This window comes from Heliconius melpomene, chromosome 17, assembly GCF_056956725.1.
Source record: "Heliconius melpomene rosina isolate 202511_hmr_F chromosome 17, ASM5695672v1, whole genome shotgun sequence".
In the NCBI taxonomy this organism is placed as follows: Eukaryota; Metazoa; Arthropoda; class Insecta; order Lepidoptera; family Nymphalidae; genus Heliconius; species Heliconius melpomene.
The window spans coordinates 4,466,723-4,485,677 of NC_140405.1; the positions used below are offsets into that span (position 1 = coordinate 4,466,723).

The 18,955-nt window shown below is 30.9% G+C and overlaps 4 protein-coding genes across 5 annotated transcripts in view; 3 read left to right on the top strand and 1 right to left on the bottom strand.

Moving 5' to 3' along the window:
- The window catches only part of LOC146529897 (cytochrome P450 4g15-like), a 286,682-nt gene extending 279,621 nt beyond the window's left edge, over window positions 1-7,061 (bottom strand). The window contains exon 1 of the mRNA XM_085200647.1: window positions 7,014-7,061. The gene's annotated coding sequence lies outside the window, so the exon portion shown is untranslated. The remainder of the gene's footprint in view (window positions 1-7,013) is intronic.
- Window positions 1-18,955, top strand: part of LOC146529903 (NADH-cytochrome b5 reductase 2) — a 165,020-nt gene that overhangs the window by 123,784 nt on the left and 22,281 nt on the right. The window lies entirely within an intron of this gene.
- Window positions 1,647-4,657, top strand: LOC146529909 (proton-coupled amino acid transporter-like protein pathetic). The gene is made up of 8 exons (XM_085200642.1): window positions 1,647-1,945; window positions 2,031-2,181; window positions 2,575-2,696; window positions 2,930-3,014; window positions 3,196-3,440; window positions 3,609-3,821; window positions 3,930-4,099; window positions 4,274-4,657. The coding sequence occupies exons 1-8, from the start codon at window positions 1,869-1,871 to the stop codon at window positions 4,522-4,524; spliced, it is 1,314 nt and encodes a 437-aa protein (XP_085056768.1). The 5' UTR covers window positions 1,647-1,868; the 3' UTR covers window positions 4,525-4,657.
- LOC146529910 (proton-coupled amino acid transporter-like protein pathetic) lies at window positions 11,557-18,539 on the top strand. 2 transcript variants are annotated; one of them, XM_085200655.1, is made up of 9 exons: window positions 11,557-11,775; window positions 12,381-12,481; window positions 12,600-12,750; window positions 13,447-13,568; window positions 13,779-13,863; window positions 14,033-14,277; window positions 15,109-15,321; window positions 16,825-16,994; window positions 17,528-18,539. In XM_085200655.1, exons 2-9 carry the CDS (start codon window positions 12,405-12,407, stop codon window positions 17,776-17,778), a joined length of 1,314 nt encoding a protein of 437 aa, XP_085056781.1. In that variant the 5' UTR covers window positions 11,557-11,775; window positions 12,381-12,404; the 3' UTR covers window positions 17,779-18,539. The 2 variants fall into 2 exon arrangements, with proteins under 2 accessions (XP_085056781.1, XP_085056782.1); XM_085200656.1 differs by lacking the exon at window positions 11,557-11,775 and adding an exon at window positions 12,250-12,268.

Below are 18,955 nucleotides of genomic sequence, written 5' to 3' on the forward strand. Positions count from 1 at the left end.
ATTCTTAATTAAACACAATATTTTAAATTTCAACACATCATATTGGCGCTGCCATTCCGTAAAATTATAAAAGACTAGCGGACGCGCGCAGCTTCGCTAGCTTATTTAGGGGTGAATTCTAATAAATGATGAAACATGTGTTCAATGAAATATTTTTAAGAGTCGAAATTTCAAGTTTTATAAAAATCGGTGGCAATTTGAAGATTTTTCCATACAAACTTTCAACCCCTTATTTGCACCTTTAGGGGTTGAATTCTAGAAAACCATGAAACATGTGTTCAATTAAATACTTTTAAGAGTCTGAATTTCAAATTTTATAAAAATTGGTGCCGATTAAAAAAAATCGATACAAACTTTCAACCCCTTATTTGCACCCTTAGCGGGAGAATTCTAGTAAACTATGAAACACGTATTCAATTAAATACTTTTAAAAATCTAAATTTCAAATTTTATAAAAATCGGTACCGATTTAAAAATTTTTCCACACAAACTTACAACCCCTATTTCACCCCTTTAGGGTTATCATTTTTTAAAATCCCTTCTTAGTGGATGTCCAGATTACGACAGTAAACATCTGTCCAAATTTCACGTTTCTACGCACAGCGGTTACGGCTGTGCGTGCGTCTTACCTCAGTCAGTGAGGACAAGTCCTTTTATATATATAGACTAGCGGACGCGCGCAGCTTCGCTAGCTTATTTAGGGGTGAATTCTAATAAATCATGAAACATGTGTTCAATGAAATATTTTTAAGAGTCTAAGTTTCAAATTTTATAAAAATCGGTGGCGATTTAAAGATTTTTCCATACAAACTTTCAACGCCTTATTTGCACTCTTAGGGGGTGAATTCTAGAAAACGATGAAATACTTATTCAATATAATACTTTTAAAAATCTAAATTTAAAATTTTATAAGAATCGGTGCCGATTTAATTTTTTTTTCATACAAACTTTCAACCCCTTTTTCACCCCTTTAGAATTAAAATTTTTCAAAATCCCTTCTTAGTGGATGTCCAGATAACGAAAGTAAACATCTGTCCAAATTCCACGTTTCTACGCACAGCGGTTACGGCTGTGCGTGCGTCTTACCTCAGTCAGTGAGGACAAGTCCTTTTATATATATAGATAATAAATAATCAAAGAAAATATAAATAAGCATTGTACTTTTTTGTATCTTTCTTTTCAATGGAAATCGATATAGATTTAATTTAATTTTGATTTTTCTTTCTAGTCGAACAAAAATCTAATTGTTGTTTTCAGTTTTATTCGGTTCTTGGTACTGTGATTCCCGGAATTATAGAGACGGTTACGGTTTCGGGATGTACGGTTATTATAATGGAATGTCCATAAAGACCTTCCTAGGTTCACGCTACATCCCGCAGATATCAGGGTAGGCGGAGGGTGACAACCTGACGCTAAGACACTCCGTTCCCATTACGACTTTCCCTCGTTACCAGACCAAGGAAATGAAAATATTTAATACTAATTTCATTTGATTTCGAATAGAACCCACAACCTGTCGCGTTTAGAGTTGTACGTTTAAGCTTAATATCATCATAAGACACAATTGTATTTTTTTTATTACATAAACAGCTTTTTCTGTCGTTCCCGAGATATTTAAATATTACAGAATTGAAATATTATACTAATCATGATATTAGAATCTAGCTAACATATACAAAAAATTGTCTTATTTGCTGACAGTTATACACTAAGAAACAACTATCTATTCCTTATCTTTTTAGTTATATTACTGAGATTAACTGAATTAAATTTACATATTCATCAGTAGAACACATCAGTTTTAGCTTGTCCCTACTATGTAATACAATATAAATGCTATAAACAGACATTATACAACTTTGTTTACAATGGACATTGAAAAAAAGGAATTCGAAGATCGAGAATATAATCCATTTGAGCATAGAGTTATTAAAAAACCTAACTCGTAAGTATATTATAGTTTTAACTATGAATTAAGAGTAATTGTTATTAAAATAATGTATCTTTCTTTCGGTTCTTTTTAATTTCAGTGACATAAGATCACTAGCTAACTTAATTAAGGCATCGTTAGGTTCCGGCGTACTTGCGGTACCCTTAGCTTTTGCTAATGGAGGATGGGGTATGGGCATTGTGGGCACTATTATTATAGCTTTTGTTTGTGGACATTGCGTTCACATATTTGTAAGTATTCACTCATAATCTGTAATTGTACTTATATTGAGGCTACTCGTGGCGTAACTTATTGAAATTTATATTTTCATTTCTTTGATCCTCTGGTGTCGAAGTAAACCGTGGCGTTGAGTTCCGCCATACAACACGCAATAGAATTCAGAATGGCAAAAAGATTTAGAAAATATTCATTTACTTATTCACAGAGAAAATTAATCGTGCTATGTGAAAATTAATTAGCTACCCAACGTTTAATAGTAAACATGAAAATGATGCTCTCATTTTCCACTCGTATTAGTACAATTATAATATGACGAACAATATAATTATTAATTATTTTAATTTTTCCGCTTTTGCGAACTCAAAATTACTTATAAATATTACATATGTTTAATTTTATTTTAGGTAAAAACATCTAGGGAATGTTGTAAGCGTGTACAAAAACCTTTATTAGGATATGCGGAGACATGTCAGGTAGTCTTTGCCACTGGACCAAAAAGACTTAGGCCTTTTGCAAAAGCTGCGCGGTAAGACCGAATAGACTTTAGCTCAATAATTTAATTTATATCTGCGTATAACTAACGTGACCAGACGTCCCGTTTTGAATGTAACTTTCCCGTTTTACCTTCGTTTCTGTGTTCCGGTGTCATCAAAGATGGCGCCAGAAAAAAATAATAATAATGACAACACTTAACTAACACTAACACTTAATTAAGTTAATTAACAGTTAAACTTTATTTAAATATTGTCAAATTTACAGCATATTTGCCGATTTTTCAATGATTTTCACCTATGTCGGTGCATGTTGCATATTCAATGTGTTAATTGCCGATTCTCTTAAGCAGGTTTGTATTTTCTAATTTCATTTTGCCATAAACATTATATGTATATTCCAACAAATATACTGATTCCGTAAATTTATGGTTTTTAATGGGATAAGCACCCTTATATAAATTTACTTTATTATATAATGAATGTGTAGGATGTTGTCCCACTGCGAAGTGTTTTATACTTTTTTATTTTCAGCTTTTAGATCAATATGTACCAGCATTTGTTTTACGAGTTGAATATTACTCTTTAATAATAATGATACCATTGATTTTCATGGTGCAAATTAGATATTTGAAGTGGTTGGCGCCATTTTCCGCAATAGCGAATATACTTCTAACACTAACATTTCTAATATGTTGTTTCTACATTTTCAAAGATGAAATAACGATATCAGACAAACGTATTGTTGGATTACCTTCAAGATTTCCTATTTTTCTATCGTAAGTTATTATACATAATAAAACGTAGAATAATTGTATTACTTTTCCATAACGTGTGGTTAGCGGTCACATAAAACGTTCCTATAATAAACATTACACAAATACAAACTAATAAAATTATCGATATTTTCCTTATTTTTAAATGAGTTATTATTGGTGGTATTTTAGTACAATAATATTTGCTATGGAGGGAATTGGTATGGTAATGCCAATCGAAAACAATATGCAAAAACCCGAACATTTCTTAGGACGTAAAGGCATACTAGTAATAGCAATGGCCTTTGTGACGGTTCTATACACCACGCTAGGCGTTTTCGGATACCTAAGATATGGTGATGCTTTACGAGGTTCTGTCACCCTAAATCTTCCAATCAATGAATGGTAAGCTTATAATATATTATAATAACCGTCTTAAATAAAAGTAAAATAATTATATATTTTTAAATCTGTTTAATTCAAATTTGCTTCATTATTTTTTATCTGTTATAGGCCTGCGATTTGCGCCAAAGGCTTCATAACTATTTCAATTTTATTGACCTACCCTCTTCATTTCTACATAGTATTTGAGGGCTTTTCTAGATATATTGAACCATTAATCAAGGAAGAACACAGAAATTTGGCACAAATCATGTCAAGAATATTTGTAGTAATATTTTGTGGTAAGTTTAATGTTTAACAAACTACACAAATTCTTATATAGATATATCAAATATTGGTTATTAATAATATACGTCATTATTTTACTTACAAACGGTACTATTAGTACTGTTGTAATAATCTAAAGATAAAAAAATATTTTTATTATTTTACAAACTTGCTTCATTGCTTTTAAGGTTGCATTGGCGCTATACTTCCGTTGTTGGAACAGATTATTAATATCGTCGGCTCTATATTTTATTCCATTCTGGGGCTCATCCTTCCGGGAACGGTTGAGACTGTTGCCAGGTGGAATAACCTTGGCAAATTTAATTGGATTTTGTGGAAAAATATTGTTATTATACTTTTTGGATTTGGCTGCCTTAGTTCTGGTCTTACTGTTACGATAATAGATATCGTTAAAATATTAAATAAAAAAATGACTTAACTGTATTGCATTGATTGCAATTACTAGAGACTTATTACTAAATACTACATGTAAATGTACTAGTTTATAAAAATATATTTACATAGGCCTATTTAAAGTAATATTAGTAAAAAATTATTTTTATTATCGTAAATCAGCTCTATATTTTATGTATCTATTATTTTAATTGTAAACTTCAATTCTTTAATATTATATATTTTTATTACACAACTTAACATCGTTGTTTCCTTACATTTAAGTATTAAAATGATTTTAACATACACTATATTTTATTTATTATCTTAATTTCCTTACAATTTATAAACTAATCATATAAGGAAAGAGGATCAAGTGATTCTTTTAATCTATATATATAAAATCGAAAGGTCACTCACTCATCACGAAATCTCAGAAACTACAACTGCTAGGAATCCCAAATATTGCATAGGAGTTACTTATAGGACGTAGGTGCTCGCTAAGACGGGAATTTGCAGTATTCGACTTCTCAGGGGTTGTTTTTGGGGTCGAAAGTTTGTATGAAACTTCGTTACTACAAATGCTAGGAGTCTCAAATTTTGCATAGACGTCACTATGACGTAGTCATGGAGACAGAAATTAATAATAACATAGTTCACGCGGGTGTAACCGCGAGCGGGCCGCTAGTATTGTATATAGACGGAATAGTATATAATATACTTTTGTAGAATAGCATATGGAGTTTTTAAATATACTTTAATATTATTTGACCTGAATTAAAAGGACAGACAAAGAGAACCAAATGTAAAGACATCATTCTCCGCCCAATTTTCCGAAAATTCTATATGGAGTGGCGGGATTCACGCCTCTGTGTATAAAAATACCAGAACGAGAAAATAAAATAAATTCACTCCCCCGAATCGAACCCACGCTCGTCGCATTTACAGTTACGCTGTTGCAACGACGGCCTTCTATTGTATAAAGTTTTGTTATATTTGTATTATGTATGTAATTGACTACCTATAAACGGCACAAGCGTGTGATTGTAATCGCTAATCAACACTACGATTGAGGGTTCAACTTCGACTTCTACTCGGGGGACAGAACTATTTAATATGTTCATTTCTACGCTCTGGTAACAATAAAAAAAAGCCAGCGTTAAGTCCCGCCACTCAACAGGTAATGTCTCAAAATTTCTGCGGAAAGTGGGGAACAAGTTTGAAGTTAACGTCTCATTGATTGCAACAAAGTCTGAGTCTATTCGGAACCTGCAAAGGTATGGCGGAGATAAAGTAAACGATAACATGCCGCTGCAGAAATGTGCAACATCAAAGGCTTAGGTAACTTGTCAGTGTTATTTAAAAAATGGGGCGTTATTTAAGGCATTAAACCTGCAAAAATAACTTAATATTAAATGACTCTGGAAGATTTAAATGTATGGAGCTGCTGTAAAAAGGAAAAAGCGAACGATATTTCACATAACCTTAATTTAAAATACTAATGAAATCAATTTTATTCGCGCTGCACTTCTAAGCACTTTCTTTATTAATTATTATAGTTTTTATACCAGTGGATTGCCATGGTATTCAGAACGCAATGACAAAATTTGCAATCAACATTCAATAGGAGGTAAAAAATCAAACCCACGAGCAAGTCTGACTTATATTCCCACGATATTCCCTAAAATATATATCGAAAGCAGAAGGTTAATGGGACACATATTCTAGCTAAATATGGACGCCTCATAAAAGGAAGAACTATAAAAACAACGACGAAATCATAATGGCAGAAAACAATGAATTGAATAAAAACATTGTACCTACACAAGATAATTTCCACTCGAAGGAATATTTATGTTGTAACTAAATCCATTTTCCCAATCTGGTAATACAAAACGATGTATTAAGTTTAGGTTTTCCCTACCTATTTTAGATGTTGTAGGCAATGCAGTATTACATAAAAGATTGAAATGATTATATACATAATATTCTTAAATTATTAAAAAAATATTAAATACCTAACATATTTTTTTTCTATGTTATTGATTTTTTAGTACGACTTCTATAAAAATATCTACCAAGTTCAGCTTTCTTCTTCTACGTTGCAAGATTTCGCCCTTTCCTTCCTTATATTACTGAACCCAGATTCAAAGACCCACATTACTTCCACATTAAAAGTATCAAAGAGATCAAAGACTCATAGAATAAAAAGAATTAAAAAAGAGCGGGGCTGAAAATGCCAATTTTTTATGAGCTGTGGAGGAAAGGTAGAACTAACCCTTCTGTGTGCGTTAAGTTGCCCCGCAACTGAAGTCGGTTGTCCCGTTAATGAATAAAAGGCACATATTAAAAATAATTTCGAATTTGAAAGATATTAATTCCCTTTATAACATTGTTTTTATTTCTCATACATATTTTTTCTACAAATTAACAGTTCTATTTTATTATTCAGTGTCTTTAAAATTTATATGAGAAACATAAAAAGTTAAACTAGCTTATTTTTATTATGTGTTCAATATACAATTAAGTACTTACCCCCGGCAGTCTCCGCCCCTCTCCTCAGTTCCGAAGCCGGATAGCTCACGACGCTATTGAAGGTTGCCAACATGTTACGCATGAGGCCAGCCTGCGCTGGGTCATCTCAGGTGCTTATTTCTATCAAGCTTGGATAACATATTTCCCTCACTGTGCTATATTTTGTAATTAACAATAACTTTTATTCCATTTAAGTATGTGTATTAATAATGTACACACTTATGAAGTGAAACTTTTCATCTTAAGAAATTATTAATGTCTCCTAAATTGACAGTCATATTATTAATATTAAATAACAGTTTATAATAATAATTTAATCTTCATTCACTAATATTTACACCATTAGTGAATTTAAAATGAAAATAATATTAAAACCACAACCACGTGATGATTTTTCAAAACAATAAAAACATAATCTCTCACTTTCACTATTTGTTTAAATGAATTTCAATAAGTCTATTTATTATTCACGTGTTATCATTAGAATATTTATTTATAAGTCTCTCTTCAGTTTAAGTAAACACGCATGGCGCCATGACGGTCCAAACTGACAGCAAATGTTTTTTTTTTTTTTTCAAGATTTTGACGGAAGTGTGATTTTTTTATCAGACGGAACGTTATAACAAGTGTAGTAAATTGTTATTTTAATGACTCAAGCTTACTATGTTAATAAAAAAAAGAACATTTTAATATTATGCATTTATCTTTAAAATATTTAAATATCTGTCTTTGAAAAAACTGAATTAAATAATTTAGAAAAAATAATCTCTATTGTATAAAAAAAACCTATTAAGATACATATCAGTGTCTTAAAATATTTACAAATGAGATAAACTTTAGGATGTCTAGATTAAAATTCTTTAGAAATAGCCTCATATCGTTAAATAAAGTTAAACGTTAAGCTAAATAAACAATATAATATTTATTTTACTTTTTTCTTAGAATAGTTCAATTTCTAATAAATAATGTTTCTCATTAAAAATACTCTTGATTTTTTTTATAGGTTACCGTCTAATTCGAGTGCTGTCCACAAATTTTGTTAATTTTTCTTATTTTTTTTTACTTTACGCTGTATCCCGCACATGCCAGAGGGAGGGAGGACTAGTGTTAAAATACTCCGTTCCCATTAAAACACTTTCGTTCCGCATTTGCACCGAATTCTGAAGGCATTCTGCGCTGTCGCTTGCCCTTATTACAGAACGAGAAAATGAAAATATTTAATATTTAATTTCCTCGAACAGGCATCGAACCCACAACTTTTAAACGTTATGTTTCTCATTAACTTTGAGACGCGAAACTCTAAAAAGGATATATTTAATTTATATAATTACTTAATAATAAGAATAGGCAGAATTCTGACCCAATTTATATTTTAAAGCTTTAGTCGAGATAATTATATAAAGATTTTATAATTTTGAAGTCGGTGCCAAGTAAAACAAACAGGCTTAGTAATTAGATATTGTAGTAAAGGTGTTGTAGCATTAGTTTGACACCGACTTCAAAATAATAAAATCTTTGTATAATTATTTTTCACTTTTTAGTTCGTTGTTAGAAGTTGGTTTTTCTTTTTGTTAAAAATTTTACGATTTTACGATTTTATTTTACGATTTTTAGTGATGGGTAGATCTTAAAATGATGCTTCTTGAACGAGTGGTGATGGTGGTGGTAGTGGTTGTCAACGAGTGGTTGTGATTGTTCTATGTAAAACTTCATTTAATTAGCTATTATTTTTGTGCAAAGTTACATTTTGGTATATTGACAAGAACAAACATAAAAAGTATTCGGGTGAATTCGGAATCTCCCTTTTTTGAAGTTGGTTGAAAATGAGAACATCCTCTTCTTTGAGATTGGTTGAAAAGAAATGCAACGATCAGGAATCTCACTTCTGACATCAATTTAAAAAGTTTTTGCTTGTAACTATTACAGTATAATTAATTTTTGACCAAAAAAAACAAACTTTCTCAATTTTCTCCGGATTCCATAATCGAAACCTAACCAAACTTTCACCAAATTATCCTTGAAGTGTATCCTTTCAAATAAAAAAAGAATCATCAAAATCGGTTGGCGCGACATTGAGTTATTCGGCTATTAGTCGCGCACATGCATAATGCAAATTTAAGACTTATGTGATTTTCTCATGGATACCATTGTCAGACATGGACCAAAAAAAAATGGGACCATTCGGGAAGCTATACCTTTCAAATAAAAAAAAAATATCAAAATCGGTCCACCCAGTTAAAAGTTATGAGGTAACAAACATAAAAAAAAAAATAAAAAAAAAAATTAAAAAAAAAAAAAAATACAGTCGAATTGATAACCTCCTTTTCTTACAGAAGTCGGTTAAAAAGAGCGTACTTACATACACGGAGTAGCCTTGAAGGCGCGTTCACATTTAGTTTCTCAACAAGAATGAGGCAGTCTAAGTTACCGTTGGATCAGATTTTACTATATAACTTATTTAAAGTTGAGGCGTTCAAGCGTGTGACTGTACGCGAGTGTTGTGTGTTCGATTCCCACTTAGGGGAATGAAATATTATTATTATCATTACATCGGTAAAAAGACAAATGTTGAGTTTCGCCGCTTAGCAGGCAAACCTTAAGATTTACTTGAAAAGTGGGACGGAAATGTCTTAGCACTAGGTTCCTAGGTTCCCTCTGCCTACCCTGCTATGTGCGAGATACTGTAATGATACAACTTTTTATTTGATTTGCGACTTTGAGCTATTTACTGTATTTGAATAAAGTATTTACTGTATTTGAATAGTGGTAAAATATCCTTTGTAAATATATTACACAAAATTGGGCAAAGAACCGATCCTCGGAGAATACCTACTTGATTTGGTTACGTTAATTGGAATCATTTTGGCGAGTCACCTATTATTCCAAAGATTGAAAGCTGTAAATAAAATAAACAATATGGTATACCTTGCTTATGGCATTATAATTGATATCTACCGGGATATTAGAGTCAACTGAATCAGTCAATAACCTTACAACTGAAACAAGGTTAGTTGTTGTAAATTGCTACTTGAGGAAAACAATGTTTTATTTACTAGGTTAGTGTGGATCTTATTAATTTGTAACACAATTTACTGGAGGCTATTAGCCTCCAGTAAATTGTGTAATATAGAAATCTGTATATATTTTTTTGTAGACGTAAGATCTTCTGATTTAGGAATAGGACCAGGACCAGGATTTTAGTGATCTTTTATATATTACCAAGAGTGGTTAAGTATGAGTGGGAGGTCGTATTTAAACGCACGTGTTTCGTATATATCCACCATATCAGCAACATTCGTCAAGGCTAATAATTTATCAACTTAAGAAAAACGGTTCAGTTGCACATGTTTTGTTTTTAAATAGCCTTGTAATTTTTTTTTTGTTTTTGGGAATCTTGGGAAAGAAATTCTATAAACTGGTCAGACAAAAGTATGAAAGCAGATTTGTCAACAAGATTTACTAAGCACGAATTTGCACATTTCCAAATTGTCTGTATTTTCTTCAGTTCTTGCTTAGAATGTATTTCGGTGCCTTCAATTATTTAGAACCATAAAACCGAGTAGCATATTCCCGAGTCGATCGCTAAAGGAAGCTATCAATGGTACTGAAAAAAATATAAACAAATTTTATATAAGGAAGAACTTTATAGTTATGATAGAAATCTAAATAATATGTATAGAAAACTCACATACATATAATTAAATTGTAAGTAATTGTTGTTTGTACATGAATAATATTAAGGAAATTTTATTACTGGACGAAATTTAATCAATGAAATAGAAGCCAATAAGAATTGTTTTTAAACTTTTTTCTCTTTGTCTGTTTGTTTGTTCACGCTAATCTCAGAAATTACTTAACCGATCTATATGCAGTTTTCATTGTTCAAACTGCTCATAAAATGTAGAATTCTTATACTTTTGGTCAGTTCATAAAGTATTTTGCTCGACAAAATTGCTACAAATAAAATTTCTACCAATTATTTTATTGAATCGGCTAAAATTTTACCGTATAATGTATAGATATCGTCTTTAAAATGATAATTTATTAAAACATCGAAACAATTCAGATTAGTAAATAAATAATTGTGTAGTTCACGCAGGCGAAGCCACAAGCGGGTCGCTAGTTTTTAATTATAGTAATATCGTGCGGGCCAATACTGTAGACAACATGTATAGCTATGAACGTAAAGGTTGAAAACATTTAACGATAAAAAATCTAAATGTATATTTAATTAATTATGCCACAAGAATTAGTATACGACCGTCACATTTATCAAATATTGTTATTACGTACCTGTTATCCAAGGCTCGCAGCACTATATTCTGAGCACTGAAACCTTCTACTTTACTAACTTCTTAAGATACATTGTGTTTAATTTTATTATTTTACCTACCCTCTTAAAATATCATCTTAGTGAATTTTGTGATTTGAAAATCATGTTTTTCGCATTAAAATGATAAATTCTTGTCAAAGATATCATACAAAGTTGTTTATGTAGTTAAAGAAGCTAGTTATTCTAAGATTGTAAGTAAAATAATAAAATGCTCAATCGAAACAGCTATAATCTTGGATTTGTGCTTATATAATTCAAAAAATGTACAATGTTATTTAATAAGCACAAGGCATTTAAATTATATGTTTAAATGAGCAACGCTCAGTCTGCAGTAGTGAGGTGACAGTCCATGAGTTAGTCGCTTGTTCGGCAGTTCATAATGCATGGTTGCAATAGTGTTTATTCAGACGGAATCTCTAGTTAGCGAACGTAAGTAAGATAAATATATAAACTAGCAGCCTGGTTGCAGAACCTCCTTTGTAAACTATAGAAAAAAATGGTTAAATGTATAGTATATTGAAATACATTTAATTATTTTTTTGTGTTAAAGGCATTATAGAAACTTTTGTTAGATAACTTTATTACGTTGTAAACCAGTTCCGTTGCACAATTTTTTTGCTTTGGGAAGATTAACATTATAAAAACTAATAATGACCTACTAGACTAGTAGATTGTTTATTTTTAGAAGTGTATTTTTTTAAATATAAATATTAATATAAAAATATATTCTGAATTAAATGTTAAAATAAAACCTCCCAGTTATCTATTCGACGCATGTCGCTCGTATAATTATTGTGTATGTAAGTCCTTTAGTTATCAATTTGCTATCTCTTGAGTTAAATACGGGTATTAAATTCATAAAACATCTGTAATCAAATAAAAGTTGTCAACTCAAGACCAACTTGCGGTTCTTTGCATACAAGTGAGAAAGGGATGATTCTTAAACCCCAAATCTATAAGTCGATATAATAAAATGTTGCTTAAAAATTTTATCTGTAAACATATTTTTTAAAGTTTACAACTATTTTTAAAAGGATAAATAAGTTGAAAAAAATTCCATGGAGGGCAACAAGGCCAACCCGGAAGCGCAAGACTACAACCCATTCGAACATCGACAAGTAAAAAAACCGAACTCGTGAGTACCATTCACTTTTTATAGTAAACAATGTTATAAACTTATTAAGTAAGACTTATGTTAATATTAAAAAAATCTATATTGAAAATAATAATGATAATAAACTGAATGTTTTTAGAGATGCAAGATCATTGGCAAATTTAATAAAATCGTCATTAGGATCAGGTATCCTTGCTGTGCCTTTAGCGTTTGCGAATTCAGGATGGGCTGTGGGCATTGTCGGCACAATTATTATAGCATTTATTTGTGGACATTGTGTACATATATTTGTAAGTATATTCTGTATTTATATGAATTATTCTATCACGTTTATTAACTGACGGATTCTATTCTTTTTAAGTGTTAATTTAAAATTGAAAGCGTTAGTAAAAATTTCTTGCATAGTTTGGTTATTTTTTTTGCTAATTAGAATAATTTAAAAATAAAATTAATTATGAAAATATTAAAAAAAACTAAAGCATATCAAAATAATTTCAGTAAAAATAAATTATATTTTCATTTCCCAAGAAAAACCACATACAATAAAATTCTCTCATGTCTTTTAAGCTGTTTCATATAATACTTACATTAAATTCCAAGATGCTGTTCTGTCACTAAAACATTTACGACGTATTGTTGTTTATAACGTGGTCAGACCGCGAAATAAAATAACTGACATCTGAATGTCTATAAACGCTCTAATTATACTTTTATATTAGTTGTAACATTAACTACTATACAATTGATAAAAAATCTATTTTAAATGTTAAATATATATACTTAATTAAAATAGTTATTATTCCAAATGAACATTATTATCAATGGTTTATTTTTAACACAAAAAACATACCATTTATCTATCATTTTATATATATTTAATGATTAATGTTTTTATATATTTTGTATATCTATTGTGTATTTCGTTCGTAAACAACTTAAATAATGAGATTAATTAAAAGTAAGTAAAAATTTGCTTCGATTTCTAGGTAAATGTATCGAGGGGATGTTGTAAACTCGTAAGAAAACCCTTACTGGGTTACGCAGAAACATGCCGAGCTGTTTTTGCTACCGGCCCCAAAAGACTAAGGCCATTATCTAACGCCGCAGGGTAATTATATTTTTATTTCGCAAATTTTTATATTAATTATTTTATATTTTTCATTTTACATATATAATTGTAGAGATAATAAAAAAATGATATGAATATAAATATATTAAGTACTAACTGCCATCTCATAATTATGTTATTATAATTTTTGACATTGAACCCACTTACTTGTTTATACAAAACTAAAATATATTCTTTTAAAATTTACAGTGTATTCGCCGAGTTTTCCTTAATATTCACATACGTCGGAGTTTGTTGCATTTTTACTGTGCTCATAGCGGATTCTATAAAACAGGTTTGTCTATTTAAAATTGCTTCATTGTAACTAATATGTTATTATGAACGAATATAAATTAATAATATACTATAGTCATTCTTTGTTATTGCAGTATAAAATCAACTATTCATTAAAAGCGTTTCCTTTATGTATTTATATGACAATAATTCTATTTATTATTTTCCAGCTACTCGACCAGTATGTACCGAGTTTTATATTACAAGTAGAATACTACTGCCTCTTGCTGCTAATACCGCTATGCATTATGGTTCAGATTAGATATTTGAAGTGGTTGGCTTCCTTTTCTTTGATAGCGAACGTGTTACTGTTCCTCACTTTTGTAATATGTCTGTATTACATATTCAAGGACGATATAACTATAGCTGACAAACGTGTAGTTGGCTATCCGGCTAGATTTCCTGCGTTTCTTTCGTAAGTGGCTATTGTTTTTATTTTAGATTATCATTCTTTATCTCTCTCTGTCTCTCTTCGTGTCTCAGCTTCACACTGTAGCAGGGTAGACAGAGCTTAGCGTTACGACACTCCACTTTCGGCCGAATTCTGGACGCATTGTGTTGAGTGGTGGAACTTAACGCCGCGCTTTACCTCGACACTAGAGCGAAGAAATAAAAATATTGAATATTTCATTTCCTCAAGTGGGAATCGAACCCACAATCTATCACGTTAACAGTCACGTGTTTGTGCCCCTGCGACGACTGGAGGCTCAAGATAGATATATAATATATTTATTTTATTTTAAATCATAGTTATCTTAATACTATGATTTTAAATTAAATAAATATGTTTTTTTGATAAAGCATCATGCATTATCAAATATTATTCTCTGTAATTACGAAATCTACGTCCTAATAACGCCTAATACTTTATTTAGCATTCTCGCATTGACGAGAATAATTTTCTTGCTTATACATTTAGTATTATTATTCATTGAATTTTTTTTAATTATACATAAATATGTAGGTTTATAACGTCTTACAAATTTACAATGTTATTATTTTATTGTGACATATCTATATATATTTCTTAATTTACGTATATTAAAGTACTTACATATTTACTTTTTAGAAACGTTTAAAAATTTTAACGTAGAGGGATTAGAACCCACGCTTCTTGCAAGCTCTCTAAGCACACTGTCCACTAAGCCATAAGTTCTCATCAAGCTACATCGAAATCCTTATACGCTTGTTATAATTTTTATACTATTAAATAAACATTAAATATTCATTTCATTCCATTTTTTAGCACTGTCATCTTTGCGATGGAAGGTATAGGTGTGGTGATGCCAGTGGAAAATGCTATGAAAAAACCAGAACATTTCCTTGGATGTCCGAGTGTTCTAGTCATAGCGATGAGCTTCATCATGATCCTTTATACCACACTGGGTTTGTTTGGATACTTCCGATACGGCGACACGCTACGAGGATCGATCACATTAAATCTGCCGGTTGATGAATGGTAATATTTCAAATACACTTTTTTAATGTCACGCTATGTCCCGCTTTATTCTGGCACGGTAGGCAGAGTGTTAAGACCCTCCGTTAGCCACTTTCGCCAAATTCTTGAAACATGTGTTGAGTGGCGGAAATCCACGCCGCCCATTTCCTTGAAATCAGAGCGAAAAATAATGCAAATATTAAATATTTCATTTCATTTCATTTCCTCGAGTGAGAATCAAATCCACAACCTGTCGCCCTAAGGTAACTAATATTGTTTTTTAACTAGTGAATAAAAGCATTTAAAGCGTTTAGTTGACTTTTACTATAGACAAATTACCTTAATAAAGTTTAAATTATAGGCTAATAAAAAGTAACAAGTTGTTTTGGATTCTCACTGGGTTTTTTGCCTTATTGAAAATGTATTAAAAATAAATATTCAAAACCTGAATTTATAAGGATATCTCCATTTATATATAAGGAAAATACCATTTGCAGGAAATTCATATTATAATTAATTTAAGAATATTAGGTAAATTTAAAAACAATAGTGTGAAGATTTTTTTGCTTTCGTTTATTCTCATAATATAACTTCTGTATTTATCTCTGAAAAATTATACAAACACCTAAATTACTTATACTAGCGCGTCTATCTCCACCTCAAAGATCGGCAACGCTCTTTGCTGCGCGGGGTCGTGGGCGGCGGTGATCATCCTCAGGTGACCCGAACGCTCGTTTGCCTTGTCCTTTTTCCATAAAAAAAAACTAAATATACACGAGTACGTAAATTCTATCTTATTTGGGGTAATAGCCAGTAATCGACGCCTTAAGATTTGGGTTTATAGCAGATATGCATTACAAATCTCCACTCGAGAACATGAAATATTTATTTACGTTTACGTTTCCATTTTTTCGCTCAAGTGACGTAAATTATTTTAGTGTATTTATTAATTTCAAATTAAAAATAATATTACATTTTTGGTTAATGTTATATTAGAAGTCTTTTTATCGTCATTAAGTAATTTTGTCGTAAATGGCTCTAATGGAACTTGTTATTTATTGTAGAGGAAAGTTTTATTAAACTAATTAACAAAATTCTTATATAAAAATTATGATTATCGGTATTCGATTGATACATAAATGCAGTTTAGACATACCAGTTGTTGGTACCTAACCTAACATTTGTTATTTCGTACAAAAATAAGTTGACTTTTGAAGAAAAAGTTTTCTAACAATGGTTGTTAAATGACATCTTTAGCAATTTATAAGAAAAAAATAAGCAATACCTTGCCTTGCTGCTTGATACAGATATAGATATTTGCATTGCTTAAACTAATCGTTAACCTCTTGACAGTTAGGCTAAGCGTATTTAAATAAAATTACGAGAAAAAATTATATTCTGTCGCGGCGTTGAGTTCCGCCACTCAACACGCAATGCTTCCGATTCGGCGGAAAATGGGAAACAAGGTGTCTTAACACTAGGTTCCCTCTGCCTAATTGAATCTTGAATCTTATTTTTTTTCAGGCCCGCCGTATGTGCTAAAGCTTTTATAGCAATATCTATATTGTTTACTTATCCACTACACTTCTACGTCGTAATTGACGTTATTACTACATATGGAGAACCGTTCATCAAGGAGAAATATAGAAATATAACCCAAATCTTTGTAAGGATCGCCATTGTTTTCTTTTGTGGTAAGTTAATAGATGTAATTGTGTTTTTTTCAGGCTGTATCTCGCATATTGCAGGGTAAGCGTACGTAGTGTTAAGACACTCCCTATCCCGCTTTCCACTGAATTTTGTTGAAATTAAAAAAATGGGCTCAACGCCCAGCCTGTGCCTTATTACATGTAAGCGAAAAAATGAAAAATCAGCTTCACACTGTACACAGCAGGGTAGGCAGAGGGAACCTAGTGTTAATACGCTCTGTACCCCACTCTCCGCCCAATTCTGGAAGCATTTCATGCTGAGTCGCAGAACTCAAAGCCGCGCTTTGCCTCTACACCAGAGCGAAAATATGAAAATATACATCTAAATAAATATTTCATTTCCTGGAGTAAGGAATTCCTTCCTCGAAATCGAACACTCGGGCCACACTCGGGCTCCTGCGCAACGACTGGCCTCTTCTGGTCTTATATTTTTTTATTACTGAGACAATATGTCTTATTAACAAAAAAACAATATATTTCTTTAAATATCTACCATTAAACTTTTTTTATTACTTCAGGTGCCATCGGCATAGCACTCCCAATGTTAGAACAAATCATTAACATAGTTGGCTCTGTCTTCTACTCTATCCTGGGCCTAGTAATTCCAGGCATCGTAGAAACCGTCTTCAGGTGGAATGATCTTGGGAAATTCAAATGGATTTTATGGAAAAACATATTGATTGTATTGTTCGGAGTTGGCTGCCTTGTTTCGGGCCTCACTGTCACCGTTATGGATATAGTAGAAATATTGAATAAAAAAACCCAATAATTATAATAAAAATATATTTAATTATGAGCTTACGATATTATAAAAATGAAGTCATAAAATGATTTCTTTTTTGTATTATGAATTTTGAGTAAAATAATAATCTTAAGTACAAATATGAACTTTAACGCGTACTTTAAAATGTGATATTTTTAACTCGATAGATTATTCAACTAATTATGTTGTAAATAAGTAAATACTTTCGCTTTAAACATTTCTTATGTAATTTCAGTATTTTTTATGAACGATACACAAAGCCAATACCTATATAATTGTCACAAATATTCCAATGTATTAAATTGACATACACAACCCTTAGGCACAGTGGTGTTTGTATTATAATATAGTTTTTAATTCGCACTTTGAGTCCACGTGCAGCCACTTACTGATCATCACATAATATTTTCAATTATATTGTGATTGAGCCAAATGCGCAGTAGTCAATATAGTACGAGTGTTGCCAGAATTAATAAATTTTGTTTACGTTATAGGAAAATAGTAAAGTTACCTATGTAGGAACGTCTAAATTAGTTGTTATTGTTAAAAGTTGTTGTTCCGTTTTAAAAACGACCTTAGGAAATGCTCAGAGATTGTAGGCTTATCATTAAATCTATAAAAATTGACAACATTCCATATGTCTATGAGACAAAAAAACGATTTTATTTTCTTATAAGTATTAAATTTTATCAGTATAAAACTTTATTGTTAATTAATAAAAAATAGGGCGTTTTATTAACTTAAATAAAAATTAATCTAACATTAATGACATTTGTGTTTATTTTTTTAATCCCTAAACGATTTTCAGCTTGCTTGCTGCTACAGTTCGGCCTGTTTATCCGTAAAAGTCTATACCTCGTATATTATTTTAGGACCTCAATTCTCGAAATTAGAGTTCTTAACAACAAGTAATAAGTAGGTAATACAAAAATCTTCTAAAAGAAAAACAAGAAATATTATGAAATTTGTGTTATTTCAACGAATATTTTTATCTTAATAGCCCCTAAAATTATACCAGTTACGGAAAAATTTACATAAATAAACGAATGCATTGTCGCTTCCCCTCAGACCTTGACCTGCATTACATTGTAACAGTTTACATAAATTTTCGAGACGGTCGCGTGTAAACGTTCTATTTATATTCTATAGATACGAGAATCTCGCGCGTGCCAATAATTGAAAT